The following is a 22858-nucleotide window of genomic DNA, read 5'->3' on the forward strand; positions in this document are numbered from 1 at the left end:
TTTGGCTTCATCTTAGCATGAGACAATGTGTCGTAAAGGACAGAGTGGGCTTGGTTGTTTTTTACTCTTTATGGAGGCAATGGATAGCTAGACTCATCTATTTCTTTGATTATCCTCAGAAAAATCATTTTGGAATGGTGTATTTAATATGTTGCATTTATAGGCAGATTATAACTACTCTTTTGTGGTTGATTGTATTCGAGACTGGGTTATTGAATATAAAACATTTGTACCACTTCCAATATACATTCAGGTTTCGACCCAAAGAATGCATTATTGTCCTGAGCTCCTTTGTTGTGATACATCCACCTCCATCCTTGTCAAAAAAGCTAAAAGCCTCCCTGAACTTAGACATAACCTCCATCCCATATTCCTTTAGTAGATAAAATCCTTCTCTCATTTTCTGACCATGCCAATCTACCCTCCATCCCATATTCTCTCATCAGCCCTGTGTAAACCACCATTTCATTTAAGGATGGGGAATTTGATGTATAATCTAACCATATTTGTTAGATACTATCCCCCTTTTCTTGCTTATTCATTCATTACCAAACACTATACCACTAGTTCTAAGAACCTTTTGGATACTATCACCACAATAAATGTATATTTTATTTTATAGGAGACAAGAATTGTATATTTACCTTTGGGACACTCCAAAAATATTTTGATGCACCTTTGTGACCTTTATGACTTTATGACCTTAATTCCCATTGCATGTTCATCCATGTGGATGCACTTTATGATGTTCTACAACAACCTAATGTCCTTGGCAACTTCCTCTCATCTTCCTTGTCATGTTTTTAGGGCTTGTGTATCCAACAAGAAATTTGGGAGATGAATGCCATCAAGGTACAAAATCCAGGGTGTTTCAAGTCATTTATATAGGGTTCCCGCTAGCATAGTCCCACCATATGATCCACCCAATCCCTCAATTGGGGTCTACTTCTATTTCAATTAATTATTAGATGTTCATGGTGGGCCATAATTCCAAGTTAAATATTATGACTCTTAATATGACATTATTGGAGATACTTGAGGAGACATCTTTTCGGCTAAAGGGTTAAGGGACGATTTTGACTTCAATATCAAACCATCAACCATATCCTCAACATATCTAACCAACAATCAAGAAGACAACTTAGGTCAAGCATGGGCATCCTCTCTTGCCCACGTTGTTCAGGATATATATCAATCTATGAATGCCTCTATAGTTCACCAACTGTGCATCAATAAAATTTTGGGTTTCCCCATTGTCCTCCAAGATGGATACATGTTGTCCCTGCATTGTGCCTTTGATTGCAGAGTGGCTAATAATCATACTTTATCGTGGATGATTGTCATCATATGTAACATCCATGGTCCAATTCATTTGTTTGGTGCCCAATGTTGGTGAATCATTGTATTACATCATGGTAGCATATATTTCCTTTTTTAAAGAAAAAATATATTGAAAATAAATTAAGCTATGTCTCGTGCAATGTTCAATATTATTGTGTTGTGAGTGCTTTGCATATTTTATTTATCATATATCTATAATAATTTATTTCAAGCCTACTTTAAGAAATAAAGGAAGAGGTGCAAGCCCTTGCCATAAGGACTCCCACCAACTCCTCTTCTCATAGAAAATTTTCAAACGATAGCCCATAAATCAAACACATGCGCTTGTTTCTCTAGTTTGGAAACCCTTGGATGTTTTTGACAATGAACTCCTCCCAACCACTACTTTAACCATCTATTGAATGCCTTTGATTGTTATGTGTAAATTATTTTGATTGATTCCTGGAGAGGTGTGAAATCTAATTTTGCATGACATGATACAAACACGAAATTTAACCCATATATTAAATGCCTTTGATTGGTATGTGTAAATTATTTTGATTGATTACTGGAGAGGTGTGAAATCTAATTTTTCATGACATGATACAAACACCAAATTTAACCCGTGGTAGTCAAATTTTAGCCTAACAGCTCTCTCATCCAATATTAGATACTTCACTAATTATTCAATGGGTAATCTACTTAACAATATATTAAATATTAGAAACATTCATATTAATATAAAAAATAAGAATAGTATTTAATATTAAGTTATAATGCAGGTAAGGTAACTGCCAAGTTGACAAATTCTTTGCCTTGGAAAGTGAATAGTCAGCTTGACTTAATGTCTGATGTTAGTTTTAAAACAATTAAGATAAAATTGTTTAAGAGAACTCACATAGATCTATAAGTGCTGAGATGATAAATATGATGCAAAAATTTACTCAAAAGTTCACATTGTAAAAGAGGTTTTCACTTATAGTAATATGACCCCATTCCTCCCTTGATAGATCCAAGGTTAGTATATTTGTCCCAATATAATAAATGTGTTTCTCTTTTATATTATTAAATTAGGTTGCTTCAATAATCATGTCCTTATTGTTAAGGGGAGATTTTCTTAAAGTAAGTGTTGTCATAAGTAGTGTGATAGAAGTAACAATGGGAAACTATATCTATATATTTTTCTATACATGTGAAAAAGTAATCCCTAATTTATCTATGTCCATGGTAGTGAAAATCTATTTGTTATAGTGGTAGCTCAATTATTTGTCATGTTAGTACGTGTAGTGGTACCTTGTGGTGATTGTATTATGTTCAATAGATATAGTAATAAATGGTGTAATTTGAAAATTTTAATTTAGACTACATTTACATCATAATGTGATACTCTATAATTGTACCAAAAGTTAGCAGTGAAGACATGACAAGTAACTAGATGTATTCAACAAAATTTTAATGCTTATCATTGTGTCTTTGAATAATATTTATAGTGCTAGCCATAGAAAATTTTAGGGGGGAATGTTCACCGTTTGGCGAAATTAAGGGGTTTAAAATTTTTAGTGGGCGAATATTTTGTATCATAGAACATTTTTACAAATCACCTCAAATAGCCCACCTTATTTTAAGGGAGAAGGTAAAAAAAAGGTAAATTTAGCCCTTGAAATTAGGAGTTACAACCTTCCATTTGCCCATTTTCAAGAATAGGTTTTATTTAAGTGAATCCATTTGCCCATTTCCAAGAATAGGTGTTATTTAAGTGAATCTTATCAGCCAAAGGCCCAAATACCATATTTATAAAAGAGGTATCGTAAATTAATATAAATATAAATAAATGAGAGGTATGGTAAATAAATAAAACATTTTTTATATTTACTCCATAAGTCACCTTATATACATGCAAGGGTGTAAACAAATAAAAATATAAGTAAAGTGGAGGTATGGTAAATAAATAAAACATCATTTTATACTTACTCAAAAGGTATGGTAAATAAATAAAACCTCTTTTTATATTTAGTCCATAACCCTCGTTCTATTTATGAAGGCTCAAGAAAGAGGTTTTATTTAAGTGAATCCTATGGGCCAAATGCCATATTTGTAAAAGAGGTATGGTAAATTAACAAAAATATAAATAAATGACAGGTATGGTAAACAAATAAAACATTTTTTTATATTTACTCCATAAGTCACCTTATATTTAAGGACACTCAAAAAACGCGTTATATTTAGGTGAAACCTATGGGAAAAAATCCATGGCACAAATACCATGGACTAGATTGTTATTAATACCATGCAAAAAAACATTATTAACCCTAATATTAGTATTAATAAAAATAAAAATGGCACATGGTATTGACCCATGGTATTCACCTGGAATATAGCCTATTTAAATGGGGGAATTAAACCAGCATAGATCCATCTTTACTCTGCATCTACTAACCCCCGAGAGGTATCAAATAACGTGATATGAAAACTAGCATAGAGTGAAAAAATATTTGATCCGATCAAGAGTAAAAATGGATGTTGTAATTTAATGTATGTTAAACATTTTAGCTTGGTTAAAATAAAAAATAAAATAAAAATCAACTATTAATTTTATCAATTTTTATAATTACTAATAGTAATTTTTAAGCTCCAGGTTTATGATAACCCATGGTATTGTCCCATGGTAATACCATGGTATTCATGTGAGCATAGACTATTTAAAGGGGAAATTCTATCATCTTAGATCCATCTTAATTCTGGTTCTACCAAGTGCTCAGAGGGATAAATAGATTTCATCCCCCTAAGATTGGAGTTAAGATGGATATAGGTTGGTTTTTATGATAATGAAGATATTAAATAGACTTAGGAAATTATATTGTAAAAACATCTTAAGGTGAATGGTTAAAGCATAGACATTGGACAAGTATATTTGTATACTTCTGTTTTAAACTGAAACAAATCCAAGGCTAAAAGGAATGGATTGATTGCACTAGTCATCCTTCTATAACTTTCCAACATATGCTGGAGTAAACAGATTGTAATTTGGGTAATTTTTCTAATTGCAAACAGGAACATACTTGTGTATTGGCAGGGTGGTTACGACGTCCCTAGAAGTGATGAATTTGAATTTTTCTTGGTTTTATATATAGTATTAGGTTTTTTCTCATGCTTTTTGTGAATGGCATGGGTGAATTTTATCCTACACCCACTAGGTTATCAATATGTAATTTTGGTAATTTTAATTTCAAAAGATATTTTAAAGAAATGCAATGATTTCATTTGTGTATTCAGTAAACACAAGATTTTATAATTGAGTAAAATATTGGCCATGCCTGGTGAGAGATTCGCCAAAAAATTATATATACATATCATATTATTGATAAAATCGCCTTCCATTTTTCCTATATAACATGGAGATTTGCGCATTTATTATACATGTAAATTTAGGGGGTTTCTTAAAATCTTCCCTGGTGCTAGCTAAATTGGGTAGTAGTGACTTACTTTTACGATTCACATAGATATCATCATAACTCGTTGGTTTTGATACTTGATTATTTGAAAATAAATGCTAGTTAAATTAGGTAGTATTGACTTAGTTTTCCAATGCTAGTTAAATTATTAACTTGGTTAATGCTACCTTAGAGAACATGTGTAGTATTTCATCTTTTACATGCTCCATGTACCCATTTCGATTTCATGTTTTACAGAGTTATTTTGCAGCTAATGCACCTAGGTTTGTTTTGCCAAGGTTGATGTGCGAAGGTTTGATTTCATTTTTACACGCTCAATGTACTCATTTTTTATTAGGCCGATAGGACTTCCTTTGAGTGAGCCTTTCGTCGTCCTTTTGTTTCTAAGCTTGACAGCTAGCGTGCACATTCTGTGGGCAAATTGTTCACATCTGTCGTGCAATTTCTATTTCTCCTCAGCTCCCCTGACATTTGGTTCACTTTTTTTTTTGCCCTCGAGGTCTCTCCAAAATGGTGGATCCATTTACAATGGCTACATTTTTGGCAGTACCCTGCGAGGAAGTGCCACACCCAATGATTTCTTCGTTGAACAACTACCATATACCTTCAGAAAAAAACTCAAAACACCTAACTCTGAAAACAATATGCATCTTTTTTTCACTTGTCCACAGGTGCAGCCTATCTGTTAGAATCTTGCTGGCCACTATGGTTTCTCGCTCTGCTCCTTCCCATCCATTACAAAAGCATTCTAAACTTTGTTCTCCATGAAAACAAATGGCGGTCCATCCCATTATTGACTATTGGGCCATATGGAAGTGGAGAAATGGCAAGCTTTTCAGCTCAAAAAAGGAATCTAACATTTCTGCAGCTACATCTATCATATCTCTATACAACACTCTCGACTTTACCAGACAGAACAGGAACAGGAAAGAAAGAAGTCAAAAGGCATCAATGAACAAGAATAGGAATGGAAGAAGATCCACGATATCACACATTGACAGGTACAAAAACAAAAAAGCAGATGCCTTATCCAAAATGGGCATTAATTCTCCCCAAGGCTTTTGGAGGATGCAGAAAACAGTCAACAGTCGCTCCGAGATCTAGGACTTTTGTCTTTTGGGTATATAACTCTTAAGCTATGGAAAATTTTTTGGTATGTTTCCTACACGTGCTCATACAATGGTTTATCTCATAAGCGAAGGTATGCATATATAATTTTGCTGATATGGTAATCTTTTTAGTTTTCCTATTTCTGTTGATCATAAATATTATAAATCCACTCAAACATTATGTAGCATGAAAAGGACATCTTTCAAATGTTTTTGTTAATACTCTAGATGTGGCGTGGCCCACACATCAGCGTAAACAAATGGCAATATCTCCAAATATGTATGTCTATATTTGAATATAATAAAATTATACTGCTTTTTTTTCGTGCTGAAAAAGAGGATGGGCTGTTGGACTGCTCTGGCATTTGTTGTTGTGGCCACATTTGCCGCGGCATATAAGCAACATGAGGGTGGTGTTGTTGAGCATACATTGCCAGATCCACTGGCTTTCCAACAATCATTCCAAAAGGTGCAACCTGTGTCTCTGGATGCTGCTGAGGAACATAATACTAGCATTTGCACCAGATGTTGCAAAGGAAATGTCGTAAGTCAGTAGCACATATGGAAGAAGAGCATAGATGAAAAAGGATGTGATATGTTACATGATCTAACTATAACCGAATTTAAGTGAAAAATAAATGTTAATGTTAAATGTAATACAATCAAACAATCTACTAAAAAAAGAGGCACGAGCAACTTTCTTCCTAAGTGCTCAATCTAAGAGTTTATTTTCATTGACAATTCTAAGAGTTTATTTTCATTGATAATTGCATCCCAGACCAGACCTCCTTTGTCTTTCATTGTCTTCTTTTTTCTTTCATAGTCTGAGCCAGACTGAACCCTTACCCTCATATGGTAATGGTTCTAGATCAAATTTCTTTGTGAGTAATCTCTAGAGGCGTTTCCATTTATACGTAGTTTGCCTAAAACATTCACCAATCTCCAAGCAAAGAAGCCAAATCTGTGTGTCGAAAGTGAATGGAGCAAGTTAATCCTTCTTTCTTCTTTCCAAATTCAAATACAATATCCTTGAGAGTGTAGTAAAAATTGGGCCTATGCGTGTCGAAAGTGAATGGATCAAGGTAATCCTTCTTTCGTCTTTGTAACTTCAAATACAATATCCTTGAGAGTGTAGTAAAAATTGGGCATAGGTAAGTAGGAAGTTCAACTGATATTTATGAAATGGACCAATGTAATATTTCCCCTGAAGATAGATATACTATAAATTCTCTACATTAGGCAGGAGGGCATCTAACACATTACTCAACATTCTTCCATTGCTTGCACAATTCTTCTCATATTGTTTCCATTTATACACGTCTCCATTTATACACAGTTTACCAATCTCCAAGCAGAGAAGCCAAATATGTGTGTCGAAAGTGAATGGAGCAAGTTAATCCTTCTTTCTTCTTTGCAACTTCAAATACAATATCCTTGAGAGTGTAGTATGCTTGCACAGTTTCCATTATACACGTCTCCATTTATACATAGTTTACCAATCTCCAAGCAGAGAAGCCAAATATGTGTGTCGAAAGTGAATGGAGCAAGTTAATCCTTCTTTCTTCTTTGCAACTTCAAATACAATATCCTTGAGAGTGTAGTAAAAATTGGGCATAGGTAACCTAGGAAGTTCAGCTGATATTTATGAAATGGATCAATGTAATTTCCCCTTGAAGATAGATATACTATAAATTCTCTACATTAGGTAGGAGGGCATCTAACACATTACTCAACATTGCTCATATTGTTTCCATTTATACACAATTCGATTTATACAGAGTTTACCAATCTCCAAGAAGAGAAGCCAAATATGTGTGTCGAAAGTGAATGGAGCAAGTTAATCCAGCAAGTTAATCCTTCTTTCTTCTTTGCAACTTCAAATACAATATCCTTGAGAGTGTAGTAAAAAATGGGCATAGGTAACCTAGGAAGTTCAACTGATATTTATGAAATGGACCAATGTAATTTCCCCTTGAAGATAGATATACTATAAATTCTCTACATTAGGCAGGAGGGCATCTAACACATTACTCAACATTCTTCCATTGCTTGCACAGTTCTACTCATATTGTTTGCACAATTCTGCACCTCTGCTCATATTTGTCTCTCTGCTAACCTAAACAACCCATAAGAGATGGGTGACATATATAAACATTAAAAATACTAATAGAAAAACAACTTAAAAATTCAAGAAAGTGAGATCATGTATTATAGATTCAAACATTAAACATATAATAAATCCTCAAGGAAATTCCACTTCATATAAATTTTCCAAAGTTTTTTATATAAATTCATATTCTCAAAAATTTTATTTTATAATTCAATATAAATAAAAACAACTTAAAACCTAAAGAAAGTGACATCATATATTTTATATTGAAGCATTAAACATACATTAAATTGTTAAGGGAATTCCACTTCATAAAAAAATTCCAAAGATTCTTTATCTAGATTCTTAATTTTTATTTTATAATTCAACATAAAAAAAATTTAAAAAAATAAAAAATAAAAAATAAAAAACTTAAAACTTGCAAAAAATGTGATTATACATTATAGATTAAAACACTAAACTTATAATTAATCCTTAAAAAAAATTCCATTCACATAAAATTTCCAAAGTTACATAAATTCATATTTTCAAAATTTTTATTATAAAATTCAATATATATAACATAAATATTAAAATAAAAATAAAAATATGCATCCCATTATAATTTTTTTAATAAACAAATTTACAAACTAGTAAAATATTAAGAATATAACAATAAAGAGATTCAATTTATTGTTTTTATAGATTTGGGTGACTGTTTAACATCGATGGAGCATTTACTTAACTGTCCCACCCCGGGTACGTGGCGTGGGCAGTCTTCAGCTGCCACCTCGAGATCCATCGTGCATCGACGGCTATGAGACGGGAGAGATGATCCTACGGTTGTCATGGATGCTCGCCGACTTACACTACCCTTGGCGCGGCATTGGAGTCCCATTCTTTCGCGGAAAGATCTGGAACTTGCTCCGCCCCCTGCCCTGGCTGAGGGCTTGACAATCACTGCGCCAGAGTTTTGGATACAGAGAGCATGCGCCCGAGGCTTCAAAACCTACTCCTACCACCAGGATTTATCGCCGGGTAATTACATAACAGTTTCTTTCCTGTACTAACTAATTTGTTGATTCACAGTTGTTTGTTTTGCGGATAGGCCTTTCTTGTACCGGTTAGGTATTTGCATTTCTTTAACCATGGTATATGGCTTGCACGCAGGTACTCTCGCTCCTTCTACCTGGGTTGCGGATGGCTTTGGATGGAGAGATGAGCTGGTAGTCATTCTGATTTTCCTCTGGTATGGTGAAATTCCACTTGCTATTGATTGTAGAAATTGGGTCTGGACCTTAGTCTACAGGCCACCGTGCCTGAATTGTAGCTACAGCTCGCATGAGCACACTATTAGGTGACCCTGTTTTGGGTTCCGGTGAGGCCAACCCCGTGACGGCTTCTGTTTTTCTTTCTGGTTAATGGATATGAGGCTTCGTTCCTCGAGGTCGCTTCTCTGAGCCATTCTGGCTGAACATGTTGTTTTGTTTGTTAGACTTATACCGGGGCCGTCTGAGATTCATTTATGACCCTGGGCAATTCTCCATTTTCAGGGCCCATTTTTTTTTGGTAATGTAATATATTGTGTGCGTTCCATTTATTTGTCTTTCCAGACTTGGAACTGAACATGAAAGTTTTTATTGGAATCTTAAATACATATTATGGCTTCACTGAAATGATTTATCGCTCAGATTCTTAGTTTGATTTGGTTGTTTAGAGCTGTTTCAGCTCCCTAAATTTGTGGCACTGTACAACAGTATATATATATATATATATATATATATATATATATATATATATATATATATATATTCAGTTTTCCAGTTAAACGTTTCATCCTGACAAATTGGTTTCGATTTTTTTAGCTATGTCATTTGTCGTGTTTTCTGTTTAATTCCACCGGATGTATTTACTGCCTCTAATCAATTGGGGTTTGGCTCCGCATGAGGTTTCGAGGGTTAAAACCCTGCCCCTCCTAACACCCGTAGTCTATCCCTCCGGCTGTCTTGTATTAGTGCGGCCAAAACTCGAGACCCCGTCCCATGAGTTCAACACCCTCCTAGACCAGCGTTTCCCAATGTGGGTGCATACAATGTAGTCCACGAAACTGGAAACCTCACCCGTTCCTGATATCAGGGGTTTCCATTGTGTGAAGTTTTCTTTTATTGCTCTTGTCCTATTGCAGAGGATATTCTTTGTTTTCACTCCCCGTTCCACGGGCTTATACCATCAGAGTTCACAACTTCCAATCCGACCCAACTCACAAGGGCTCAAACGCTCAAGCTGACAAACCAAGGGAGTCCCTCATGAAGAAACCAACCGGGCATTTTCTGTTTTTTTTTTTTCTTTTTGAAAACAATAGGCGTTTAGCCTCATTTCTGTTCATGGCAAGGAATTTATAACATTCTACGAACCCTATTACTTCTGTTAAGTGTTACACTAAATCTTGCATAAACGCGTTTGCTATTGGGGTTTAACAGAAAAGTTTTTAACAGTTCTTTAATAAAGTTTTTGCACAACGACTCCATGATTTATGAGGTGTTACGAAGAGCTACATCATGCCTTCAAATGGATCACCCCTTTCGTTTTCTTCTTCTTGTGCTGGAATGAGAAAAATAATGCTTAAATTGTTGGTGATGTTTATAATAGGAAATGCAACATCTCTAGCACTCTACTTATCCCCTATGTAAGTATAGGGCACCCTTTGCTACCATTGCTATTGTTTCTTTTCTGTTTCTTTTCTTGTGGCGGGCTGCTTCCTTTTTGAATGTTTACTTTATTTCTGAGTGAAATTCTATGCAGTTTTGATTGATCTGACAGACCTGATACTAAAATTCTGAATTGCAGGTCAACATTCTGGAGAATATACAAGTTCAAGTCCACGAAAGAGTACTCTGGCCTTCCTTATGTGTTCACCCTATTCAATTGTTGTGTTGGGCTACTCTATGGGAGCCCCTTCATCAAACCCCACAGTACCATGATCCTCACAATCAACAGTGCAGGCTTTGTTTTGGAAACATTTTATCTCACGTCCTTTCTAACTTTCGCTCTGCCAAAGAGGAAGGTACATGACTTGAATTGTATTTGCGTCCAGAAGCAGAATTGGCCGAATTTTGTCTGTTTAATGTTCAAACTCTATGAATTGAGTACATTTGAAGAGATTTCATTAGTTAGGAAGACGGTATTCTAGTTGACCATTATTGTGTCGAATTGTATTTGCGTCAACTGAATCACATCATGTAGCTATTCAGTTGAATTGTATTTGCATCTAGAAGCGGAAGTGGCCAAGAATTCTAACAGTTGAATGTTCAGACTCAATGAATTGGGTACAGTTGAATGTTCAGACACAATGAGTTGGATACAGTTGAAGCCATTTAGAGTTCTCCTATAATAATCTTCTTTGTTGTGAGAGATTTCATTATTTAGGCAGACGGTATTCTAGTTGTTCATCATTGAAATTGTTTCAAAATACTGAAATTTCATTTTAAGGTTATCAGAAGGAAGTTATTATCAGTTGTGTGAGAAGGATATGGCTGTAGCCAGTGATATTGGTAATGAGCGTTCTTTAGAGCAAACTCCCACTTGGGCAGTCACAGTTGTTTGTTCGGCCTTCATTATCATCTCCTTACTTATTGAACGGGCTATCCATCACGTTGGAAGTGTAAGGTTTTGCCAACATACTCTTCAATTTAATATCTTACTTCGATTTTGCAACGGATTTGGTTTAATTGTATTCGGTATTTAGCAATAGATTGATGCTTTATGCACTAGATTTGGTCACACAAACATATTCCCTCATCGGTAGGCCAATACCAATAATCGGCCACCAAAATTTTCATTATAATCAGCAGAAATTTTTATATAGGTGTATATTCCACATGGCGAACGATCAAGAGTTGAACGTAACGTCTATCTGTAATATTAATCTTTCTGTGATTGTATTGCAGTGGCTCTCCAGGCGAAATAAGAAGGCCCTGTATGACGCACTTGAAAAGGTGAAAGGAGGTAGGCTTGTTGTAATGGTCTCCGTAGATATCGAAATAAGTTTGTTTGATGTTAAGTTTTTCAGTGGTATAAAGGCATTAGGAAAGGCGAGGAAAGGGCCATTTTCTCCAATTGGAAAAATTGATATTTTTTCTTTAAATATTGTTGGAATTATATTAGATGGATAGCATTATAAATACAAAGTTCTACTTATAATTATTTAACTAAATTCCACTTGTTTTAAATCTTCTAAACTCTGAACTAAAATTTCAGATAGTTTTGATTGGGCCATTCTAAATTGAATTTAATATAAATACATTTTTCCATAAATTAATAGTCATGAAGGGGTTGCAGTCTCAGAAAGATATTCACCGAGTTTGGATCGATTGCCAGTTGAAATGAATCACCCCTTCACCAATTAGTTTACCTGAAATTGTGGTTGAACCCCATATATCAAAACTTTCTCCGTTACTGTCCTAGATTGTACTGTGGTTTGATATGACCATTCAACATTCTACATGGACTTGTGTAAGCAGGCAAGAATTTTTCCTTGAAGGCAAGAATTCGGTGAATTTTATTTTCAAAAAACATGAAACTGAGCTTTTGAATTGTTTTTTGAAATAAGGATTGTTTGGATTTTTTTTAAATAATAGAAATAGATTTAGCACCCTCACCTAAAATTCTGAAACTTAAAAGCAGTAACCTAGATTTTTAAAAATTTCCACAATTTTTTTTCAAAATCATGCAGGAAAACCCATTTTTCTCTTGTTGTATTGCTTTAGGTTTCGAAGTAAGAGATTAAAATAAGCACATCGTTGTAGCAAGTCTATCTTTTAGCAACTCTCAGAATTTCAGAATGAGATTGCATCACATGACATCGGCTGACATAATACATTTTAAATGGTATTTTTTGGATTGCAGAACTGATGCTTATGGGATTCATCTCGTTTCTACTGACCATTGGAGAGAAGCCCATTTCTAAGATTTGTATACAAAAAGGAATGGCTTATAGTATGCTTCCATGTCAAAAGGAAGAATCAATGGCTCCTGCTATCGATCATTGTTCTGAGGTGGATACCAAACTCTATGTTGCGTATTCGAATTTCCCAATGCTATTAGATGTTACTTAGATCGTGTTAGTCCATTTGATATGATTCAAGAGATTTATGATAGTTTGATAATTATTCATTCCCTCTTGATTCAAGGGTAAGTATCCTCTGGTCTCCCTCACTGGCATGAACCAGCTCCACTACTTCATCTTTACGTTGGCAACTGTCCATGTGTTATATAGTGTCCTAACAACTGCCCTAGCAAGAGAAAAAGTAAGTGCCATGGGAAATAATTGGTCTTCTCCCATATCATTCAATTTAAATTTTTCTCGGTTTGAATTTGCTTTCATATCTTCATGCGTTCGAAACATCTTTAACTCAAAATACAAGTCATTTTCAGTCATAGATGAGGCATTGGAAAGCATGGGAAAAGGAGATAGTAATAATGGATTATCCATGTTCACATGGTGAGTTCTTTTCAGTTTTCTTCTCTAAATGGCCTCGTCTCGCAGTCTGTCATGTTTGAAAAATGGCACTTAACCTAGGTTACGAATTTTGAAATTTCAACAAGGACGCCTATGAAATGATTTTAGGTTCAAACATCAAGAATATCTACGATTGGATAATGTTTTGAGGAATTTTAGAAAGATTGTTCTAAAGTACAAGTAGCTACGTGCTTGCTGTTTGTTTCATGCAGATCCTTCAAGGTTCAGGTTAACCCAACAAACTACATTTGTAAGGCGTCATATGACTTTCTGGAACAAAACACCCATTATTAAATGGATGGTAAGTAATTCATACTCCAAATTTTCAAGCGATTTATCTTTCTTGAATCCATTTTACATGTAATATTAATATTCATTGCAGGTTTGCTTCTTTAGACAATTCTTTCGGTCAATAAGGAAAGTTGATTACCTAACCTTGTGGCATGGCTTCATCATTGTATGTCTCCATAACTTGAAACCTTTGTTTAGATTTCAACTTGGTTATGTAAACAACCATTTCATTCACGTGATTTATCTGATTTGCCTTGTGAATTTTCTTCCTTGGTACTATATAAGCCCATCTCTCTGCAAATAACAAGAAGTTTGATTTTCATAAATATATAAAGAGATCATTGGATGACGACTTCAAGAGGGTGATTGGAATCAAGTTATATTAACTTTTTGTGCGTAAAAAATTTGGTCTCTAGCAATAATAACGGATTTTCCTCCTGCAACGCTTCCCAGTCGTCCTTTTGTTTTGTTTCTCTCGGAAACCTCCCCTTGATTTTTACCTAGCACTACAACAGTTATTGCGTTATCTGCAGTGTTCCCCTACGGACTTTTGCCATGGGCTTTTTGCTTATCCACTTGCATAGTAAGACTTCACAACTCTCTGTCTTACTCCAATGTTTAGATTTGTTTCTATTACTAGCGAATCTGACGTTGTCTCTTTCACTCGCTGCATTACTGGGTGAGTAGACTTGCATTCATACTTTTGGTTCTCCTTCATTCCCTTAGCTGTAATTCTGTGTAAATGTTCGGAAGTAGAATTAATAATGATACAAGTTAATGATATAGAAAAGTTGTCATCTATTTACTTCTACGTGTTTATTGGTGCATTACATGTGCAGATAGTTTTGATAGTTGGAGTGAAGCTGCAACTTATAATATTAGAGATTGCCTTAGCAATTGAAGGGAGAAATTCTGTAGTTAAAGGAATTCCAGTGGTGCAGCTAAACGATAAGTTGTTTTGGTTCGATCACCCTAAACTTATTATATTCTTGATCTATTTCACTCTGTTCCAGGTATCGAAATAATTGCGTTGTAAATTTTATTTCCTTAATTGTGTCTATTGTATTTATGACAATGACATAAAGGCTTGACGGTTCCTGCAGAATGCTTTCCAGCTTGCTTTCCTTTCGTGGACATGCATAAGCCACTTTTACTTTTAATTATAGTAAATTATAATATCAACAGAGACTTTGAATCTACACAGTTAACAATAGGATCACAATGATGATTGCAGTGGCAATTTGGCTTAAACTCTTGTTTCCACGATAGGCTTTATACGGTCATATTGTGAATAGTCATTGGGTAAGTATGTTGATCATTATATAAAAGCATATTCTCGTCATAAAGATCTTTTCTTCAGTTAATTTTAACAATTGCTTTGTATTTAATCGTTATAGATCAAAATTAACTGATAACCTTGTTTCTTGTTAAAATTTATAATCAACCTAAGTTCAAATTTAGCATAATATTTTTAAAATCTAATTTAATTTTTTTTTAGCACACACTCTTTGTTTCCTAAAATTTAAGTCTTTGGAAATTGCAAAAATGTATTATAAATGTAAGTCCCAACTCTACCCTGAATTTTAATGTTTGGAATAGATTTGCAAATATTCTCACCCTTGTTTTATGCTTCCCCTTTAAAGATCATTAATAGGAAACTGAAATTATATGTATGTATTGTGTGGAAGATTCCTGCTTATTATCTTATGAATTTGTTCCAGGTGAGAACGATACAGACATACATTCAAAATGATTTTATTTATTTTTTTTAAATAATTTTTTATATTGTCTCTAGAGAGACAATAGTTTGAATTATGGACATTTATTTTTTTTTAAATAATTTTTTATATTGTCTCTAGAGAGACAATAGTTTGAATTATGGAATTGTCTTCAAAAAGACAAAAATGTAATTGTCTCTAAAGAGACGTAAAGAGACACAAATGAACTTGTCTCTAGAGAGACAAATGAAATTGTCTCTAGAGAGACAAATCAAATTGTCTTTATAGAGACAATAATAATATGTGTTCTATATTGTCTTTATGGAGACAAATTTTTGAGACATTATATTTTGAGACACCTGGTTAGAGACAATATTTAAGACAATATTTGAGTTTCTTTTTGTCTTAAGTTAAGACATTTGACTCAAATATTGTCTTAAATATTGTCTTAAAACCCCCTACATGTAGTAATGACGGAAATAGAGTTTTTATATTATTATAGAATCTTGTGGGTACTGAAAGGTCCTTTACTGTTTCCGAGCCCTCAATCTAAAGAATTCCACAATGAACATATGCCAAAGGTAGCCATATTGAAATAAAGACAGGCAATAGATACCAAATAATGCAGTGTAAATGGTTATATTTAACATACGGCGAACTCGGAAAACAATAAACCAAGCCTAGGAGCAAGGCCCCAGAACATCATCCTTCCCAGCAAATTCTCCAACTTTCTAATTTTTGACCAAAGTCGAGTTATAAAAGGGATTGTTGACCCCTCGCTCAAGTCCCTGGTCCTGAAGGATTCGCATTATGTGCACTTGGTGGATGCAATCAATTTGTAAGATTTTTGAGAAACACAGATAGATCTAGATCTGCAAAACAATAACAAGCTTGCAAGAGAAGGGAGAAAGCGAGAAAGAATTGAGAAAAGAATGAAAGTGAATTTACAATATGAGTTTTAGAATAAATACACAAAAGAAACTAAGTTAAGCTTAGTTGTGCATGCAATAACTAAAGCTAACTAAAGCTAAGTGTACATGTGCCACATGCAAGCAATAAGTTAACTGGAGCTAATCTAGGTGCATGTACACCAACACAGCTAGTCTACAGCTAGTCTAAGTGCATGTACACCAACACCCCCCCTTAAGCGTAACTTAGGTGAGTGTGATGCAAAATGAATGAGTCCCGGCAACACGGCCATTTTAGGTACCCATATACAATCCATAAAGAGGAGGAAAGAAGGAAAACCCAGTGGGAAGAAACACCTCCCCCCCTAAAATATAATGCAAAAATAGAGAAAAGACAACTGCTAGGCAGTCGTGTCCTTCACCCTGAGACAATCTCGCAGGAATCGAAACTTCTGCTCAGTGAAAGTCTTGATGAAGATGCCAACAATCTGCTCGGAACTAGGATAGTAGAAATATTCGAGATGGCCACGGTTCAGATTGTCATCGAGCCAGTCCGGTTTCCCGTCGCGGCCCGTCGTATTGTGGATGACATTGACGATGACGGCACTTAAATAATTGCCCAACGCAGTCATGCACCAAGACATCGCTATTGCCGTGCTGCGCATCGTGGCCGGGAATTGATCGTAAAAAAACTCCAGGTGACCGACTGCGTAAAATGCTTCTGCCAGTCCGTAGATGCAAAACTGGGGAAGCAGCCACAGCGCAGAGATGGGAACAACGGCTGACGGCTGGTCAGTTAGACCGTGACTTCGGGCGGCACTCTGTCTCTTCACTTCTACTAAACCTGCTACCAACATAGATAATGATGAAATGGCGAATCCGATCCCCAGTCTTTGAAACACGGTGATACCCCTGTTATTCCTTGTATTGCGCCTGGCATAGGGCACGACCACTCTGTCGTAAAATGGCAGCCATGCGATGAGAACAAACAGAGAGAAAACCGAGAACGATCCCGCAGGTATTTTGAAACCCTTGAGGTCCTTGATGGCCTTCTTGACCATCTTGTTGTCGGGCATCACGGCCCAGGTGTCGGCGAGCCCGAAAAGCAACCTGTAGGCGGTGAGGCGCCACCAGGAGGGTTTCATAGGCTCGGGCATCACGAACAGGGGAGCGGAGAAGATGATCCCGTCCCAGCCGTTGGGGTCCTGGAAATACATGAGAAGAGTCGCAGCTGCGCCCATGGATTCTCCGAACAGAAATGCGGGGAGGCCCTTGTAGGTTTCGCTGTCTCGCATGGCCTTGAAGAAGTGGAGCGACGCTGCGGCGACCTTCTCCATGTCTCCCATGTAGCAGCGGATCCCGTCGGATCGGCCGTGGCCGAGCAGATCCGCGCCGAAAACCGCGTAGCCCCATTGAGCGTAGGCGATGGCGATCTTCTGGAACAGCCAACCGGTGTCGCATGTTTGAAGAAGGCAGCCCAACAAACGAAGCTCCCTCTCATCATATTCTTTGATCTCTATCTCTACTGATTGAAGATTCGGCAGTGGAGACATTAAAAATGGCAGGGTGGGATTGCTCTCAGGCTCCTCCAGAATTAGGTGTCTGAGTAGGTGGAAACGCTCCAGATTAGGAAGCCTCGACAGAAGCTTGAACAGAGGAACAACAATCCAATTTTCCCCGGGAAATAGAGGCATCGGTGATCTCATCGAGAGCACTTTCAGTGATGTCAACGTTCCCATTAATTCAAGAAATTTGTTCGCAGAGAGAGTGCCTGCTGAATGCCGCATAGATTCCAACGATAAGCCAATCAAATTACCGCCGACCTCCATTTCGAGTTCTGTAATTGATTCGGAAAGCTCTTGAAATCTCATTCCATTGACTTCCAGGTCTTCCATTTGTGGATTAGCCGCGTTGGAGCCCGTTCCCAAGTTTTCCGTGCATGCAACGTTTGCACAGCCAGGTGCGTAGACAGTGCCTCTGATGGTGCCTGCGAGAAGATTTCTATCGGTGCAAGTGGGGACGCCGTTGAACTGATTGTAGGAGCACATCAAGCTGGCCACATTGCCATCCAGCACATAGCTCTTAAATGGAGGGTCGTATGTGTCCTTCAGATCTTGTTGTGTCACGATGGCATTGAACGTGTAATGCTCAACCCCATGCAACTTGTCCACGTCATAGCCCGTGTAATGTTTGCAGCAGGCCGCCACCTCCAACTGGTTAGGGTCACCACCGTCGGTTTCTTGGAGACCTTGAACGTAGATGGTGGTGTACAGGCTGGCGACATGCAGGTCCTCCGGTTCTAAGCTAAAGCTTTTACGACGATTTCTATAGATTGTGATCGAATCGTCTATCATTCTAAGCATTTCATCTTGTTTTCCAAACAATTCTTCCAAAATTCTCCATACCTCATTTAGAGTTGAACATAATTCAACATGAAATAGCGGTTCCGGAGAAATAGATAAACATAGGATGCCGAAGGCCTCGTCCATGCGATTGAAATATCTTGATTTCTCCATTGTCGATGTTGGTTCAACTTCCGTTTCCATGGTTATTCGAAATTAGCCTCTACTTCTGAGATGAAGTTGAATCTTTGGCTTCCATTCGAAATAATTATATGGAGTGAGAATTGCTGATTGTGGAAACTCTAATTTAGACTCCATTCTTTGTTGTTGCTTCAATCTTCTGAACCTGCAAATAAAATTGCTTGTGCACTGATTACAAATCCCTATGCTCCGATACCATGTAAGATTTTTGAGAAACACAGATAGATCTAGATCTGCAAAACAATAACAAGCTTGCAAGAGAAGGAAGAAAGCGAGCAAGAATTGAGAAAAGAATGAAAGTGAATTTACAATATGAGTTTTAGAATAAATACACAAAAGCAACTAAGTTAAGCTTAGTTGTGCATGCAATAACTAAAGCTAACTAAAGCTAAGTGTACATGTGCCACATGCAAGCAATAAGTTAACTGGAGCTAATCTAGGTGCATGTACACCAACACAGCTAGTCTACAACTAGTCTAAGTGCATGTACACCAACACAATTAGCATGGATTCAAATTCTATGCTTCCACAATGCCGAATCAATTTCAAATAAAAGCACTCAATACACGCACGCTGAGGAGGGTGGCATCTGTCCTCCGAGATCTAGATTCATTTATTGCCATTGCGATAGATCAAAATGCAGTTGAGACTTGTGGAAATGATTCACATATCCTTGATGACACTAGAATAGTGTTACATATCATGGTATTTTTATCTGTGATAAATATTAGACAACCTCCAAAAATAAATGTTCGTATAATGTTTTAATGTTCTTCTTTTTTTTAGAGTGAAGGTCACAAAATCCAAGCAAATGTAGATATTAAACATTCTTTGAAAATCATAGAGGATCCCCAACTTCTTTGGCCTTTAAAACAATTCTCTCTGGTAACCCAAAAAAAATAATTTATTAAATTTTTATTACTATTGATATAGTAATAATAATGATAAAATAAATATAACATAAAATGATGTTTTCTACGTGGCCCATAATTTTGCGGGGATAGCTATCAGAAATATTAATAATAATGATAAAATAAATGTAACATAAGATGAAGTTTTCAGTCTTTTACATGAGTCGCAATTTTGTAGAGATAGTTATTTTTAGTATGGAGTTTGAATTTTATTTTACTTATTTATTTATTTATTTATTTTCTAAAAAATTGATTGTAAGGGTATTTTAATTGTTTTTTGAATGGTGGAAATAGATTCAATATCATCAAAAAAATTTGGACAAACAAAATTTGAAAACTTAAGAGCTGTAACTAGAATTTCCAAAAAATTCTTAAAAATTGTAAATAGTATATAAGTTATATATATGTTTTAAAAACATACAACAAATCCTTAACTATAAATATTCACTCATATTTAATTGTGTGAAAAGAGCATAACTATTTTTATAATAAATTTCAACCTTCCATATATATTTATTATTAAAAATATTTTATAGAAATTAAATTCATATAATTATTCATATAAAAATAAAATAAATCAAAACATATTCAGAGCAGTAAAAACTTAGAAAATACCCATATTACAACAAATTTATTTATTTCATGATACACTTACAACGTAGAACTTGTTCAACAAAAGCTTCTAACAGAGTATTTAATGATGCAGAGTAAGGGTACAAAAATGTATAAAAGCAATAAACAAAAGCTTCTAAAGAGTATTTAATGATGCAGAGTAAGGGTACAAAAATGTATAAAAGCAATAAAAAGCGTTGAAGTTTGTATACAATGCTGAAGCTCATTGTCTTCATAGAGGCATTCTACAACCCAATATGTAGGCTATGTGTAAGTATGTCACATATCCAATAAAATAATAAAATAAAATGAAAAAACTCAAAAAAAAGAAAGAAAATAACCATATAAATAAAAAATACAATATAATTCAAAATTAAATGTAGAAAGTCCCACTCCAAAAATTTTAATACTTCTTTTAATTAAATATTTGTAAAATGAATCTTTAAAGAAAAACCATATCATATGGATATACTAAAATATTTAATAACATAAATATTTCCATGTCAAAACATTTGAAAATATTAATTTTGTTCTCATGCCAAGTAAAAAACATCTAATATTAATATTAAAAAATTAATATTAATACCAATTTAGATCTATCTTAACCCTAGATCTATCAAGGCTCAAATCTCTTAAGATAAAAACCTCTTTTACTATGAAAAAAATTTAATCCCCATACAAGCTTAATAAATTAAAAATTAAAATAATTCTCAAGTAATTTAGTTTTTAAACGCCTTAAAAACTATCTTAATGCCAACAATTTCATATGAAGGAAAATTATCCTATAACGTAAAGCAATGAAGTTTATATGTAACGCAGTCTCTTTCGATGTGAACCATTCGCAACAAATATAATCCCCCAACAGAATATGTTCATAATCCTATAGTATAGAAGGTAGAAGCAATGCAGCAAAAACATTAAGGTATACAAAATGCATTTATGCTAGTATAGTGATAATCTTATAACCTAGTACATAAAGGCAGAAAAACATTATTATAGTTTATATGTTGAAAATAATTTTTTATTGACTTATTTAGAGAAATAAATAAAAATAATAATTTTAAAATACGAAATTTATTAAAATTAACCTATATTTATAATTTTAATTTCGTTATATATACGTTTTGGGGAGTACATTTATATAAAATAAAATGTAAATATTTCTATCAAATAAAGATAATAGATAAGTAATTTCTTTTTAATAACCTAGAAAGTTACGTAATTAAATATAAAAAGCTTATGTAACTATATATAAAAAGTTATCCGAATGTTACCAAAAATAAATATACATTCACAATTTTGATTTTACATAGCATAAAGATATTTCAATTTGTAATTGTCACATCACGAGATTTTAAAGTTATTTTTGGACATTTTAATGTTTTTACTATTAAGGTTGAGTAAAATTGATAAATAATTAAGTCATAGAAATATTAACATTGTCTATATGAAAGATCTAAGGCATTACTAACGAATCTTAGTAACTCTCTTTTCACTAGACAATTATCAGTTAAGGATCACTTATTCCCTACCTCCTTTCTCACTTATCAGTTAAGGATCACTTATTCCCTACCTCCTTTCTCACTTATCAGTTAAGGATCACTTATTCCCTACCTCCTTTCTCTTACAAGAGGGAAGGGAGAAGGAGGAAGGAGAGGTTGGAAATAAAAGAAAGATTCCTTGAGCTGAGGGAATATTCGTCTGGAGAGTGACTTTCCTAAAGGAAGAAACATTATTTTTGCGGGCTGGAATTTGGGTCCTGAAGGCGAAACAATAGAATTATTGCCTTGAGAATAGATTTCAGGGATGAAGAGGAGCTTGGGGGAGAATATTGGACATAATTACCAAAATTCTCATTGGAAAGGTGGAGAGGTTCATCTCACAGTGAAATAGTCTTTCGACGGCAGATAAGTATATATATGTTTTCATAATTTGTTAACTGTAGGAACTTAAACAGATAAATAGGAAATGTAAAATTGCTAACATTGTAAATCTAAATGAAAATCATTATTGCATGCTTTTCTATTATTCATTTGTAGTATGAAGTGAATGGAACAAGAAAGTTAACATTTAATTTGAATACTATGTATTTACTCAGTGATAATTAACATGAAGAACTAGTTTCAAATAATACCTACAAGTTATTATAATCCAACGACGAATATCAAAGGGTGTAGAATGATATAATAGTTGTTGTCTGGGCATAGTAACTATGCTCACAGAACCAAGAATCTCTGCATGTGTAAAATGATACAACCAAATGAATTACGAAATAACACTCTACTATAGAAAGCCATAACTTTTATATAAGTAAGAATTTACATGAAACAGTTTCGTTACGTGGCCATTCCTGGCAAGAAATGTAAAATAGACCTACCTACAGGATC

General features: G+C 34.7%; 2 protein-coding genes across 2 annotated transcripts; both read left to right on the forward strand.

The window, feature by feature from the left end:
- The first annotated feature begins 8983 nt into the window (after window positions 1-8983).
- LOC149207355 (uncharacterized) lies at window positions 8984-11308 on the forward strand. The gene is made up of 3 exons (XM_089393890.1): window positions 8984-9219; window positions 10620-10656; window positions 10818-11308. Exons 1-3 carry the CDS (start codon window positions 9119-9121, stop codon window positions 11040-11042), a joined length of 363 nt encoding a protein of 120 aa, XP_089250016.1. The 5' UTR covers window positions 8984-9118; the 3' UTR covers window positions 11043-11308.
- A 191-nt stretch (window positions 11309-11499) lies between these two features.
- On the forward strand, window positions 11500-14804 carry LOC149207356 (protein MLO-like). Its single transcript, XM_089398013.1, has 5 exons — window positions 11500-11631; window positions 11918-11975; window positions 12876-13024; window positions 13160-13276; window positions 14619-14804. Exons 1-5 carry the CDS (start codon window positions 11500-11502, stop codon window positions 14802-14804), a joined length of 642 nt encoding a protein of 213 aa, XP_089254139.1.
- Window positions 14805-22858: the final 8054 nt, after the last annotated feature.

Source organism: Pinus tabuliformis, chromosome 1_2 (genome assembly GCF_031772625.1).
Source record: "Pinus tabuliformis cultivar Carrire ecotype Pingquan chromosome 1_2, CPIR1, whole genome shotgun sequence".
Taxonomy (NCBI): domain Eukaryota; kingdom Viridiplantae; phylum Streptophyta; class Pinopsida; order Pinales; family Pinaceae; genus Pinus; species Pinus tabuliformis.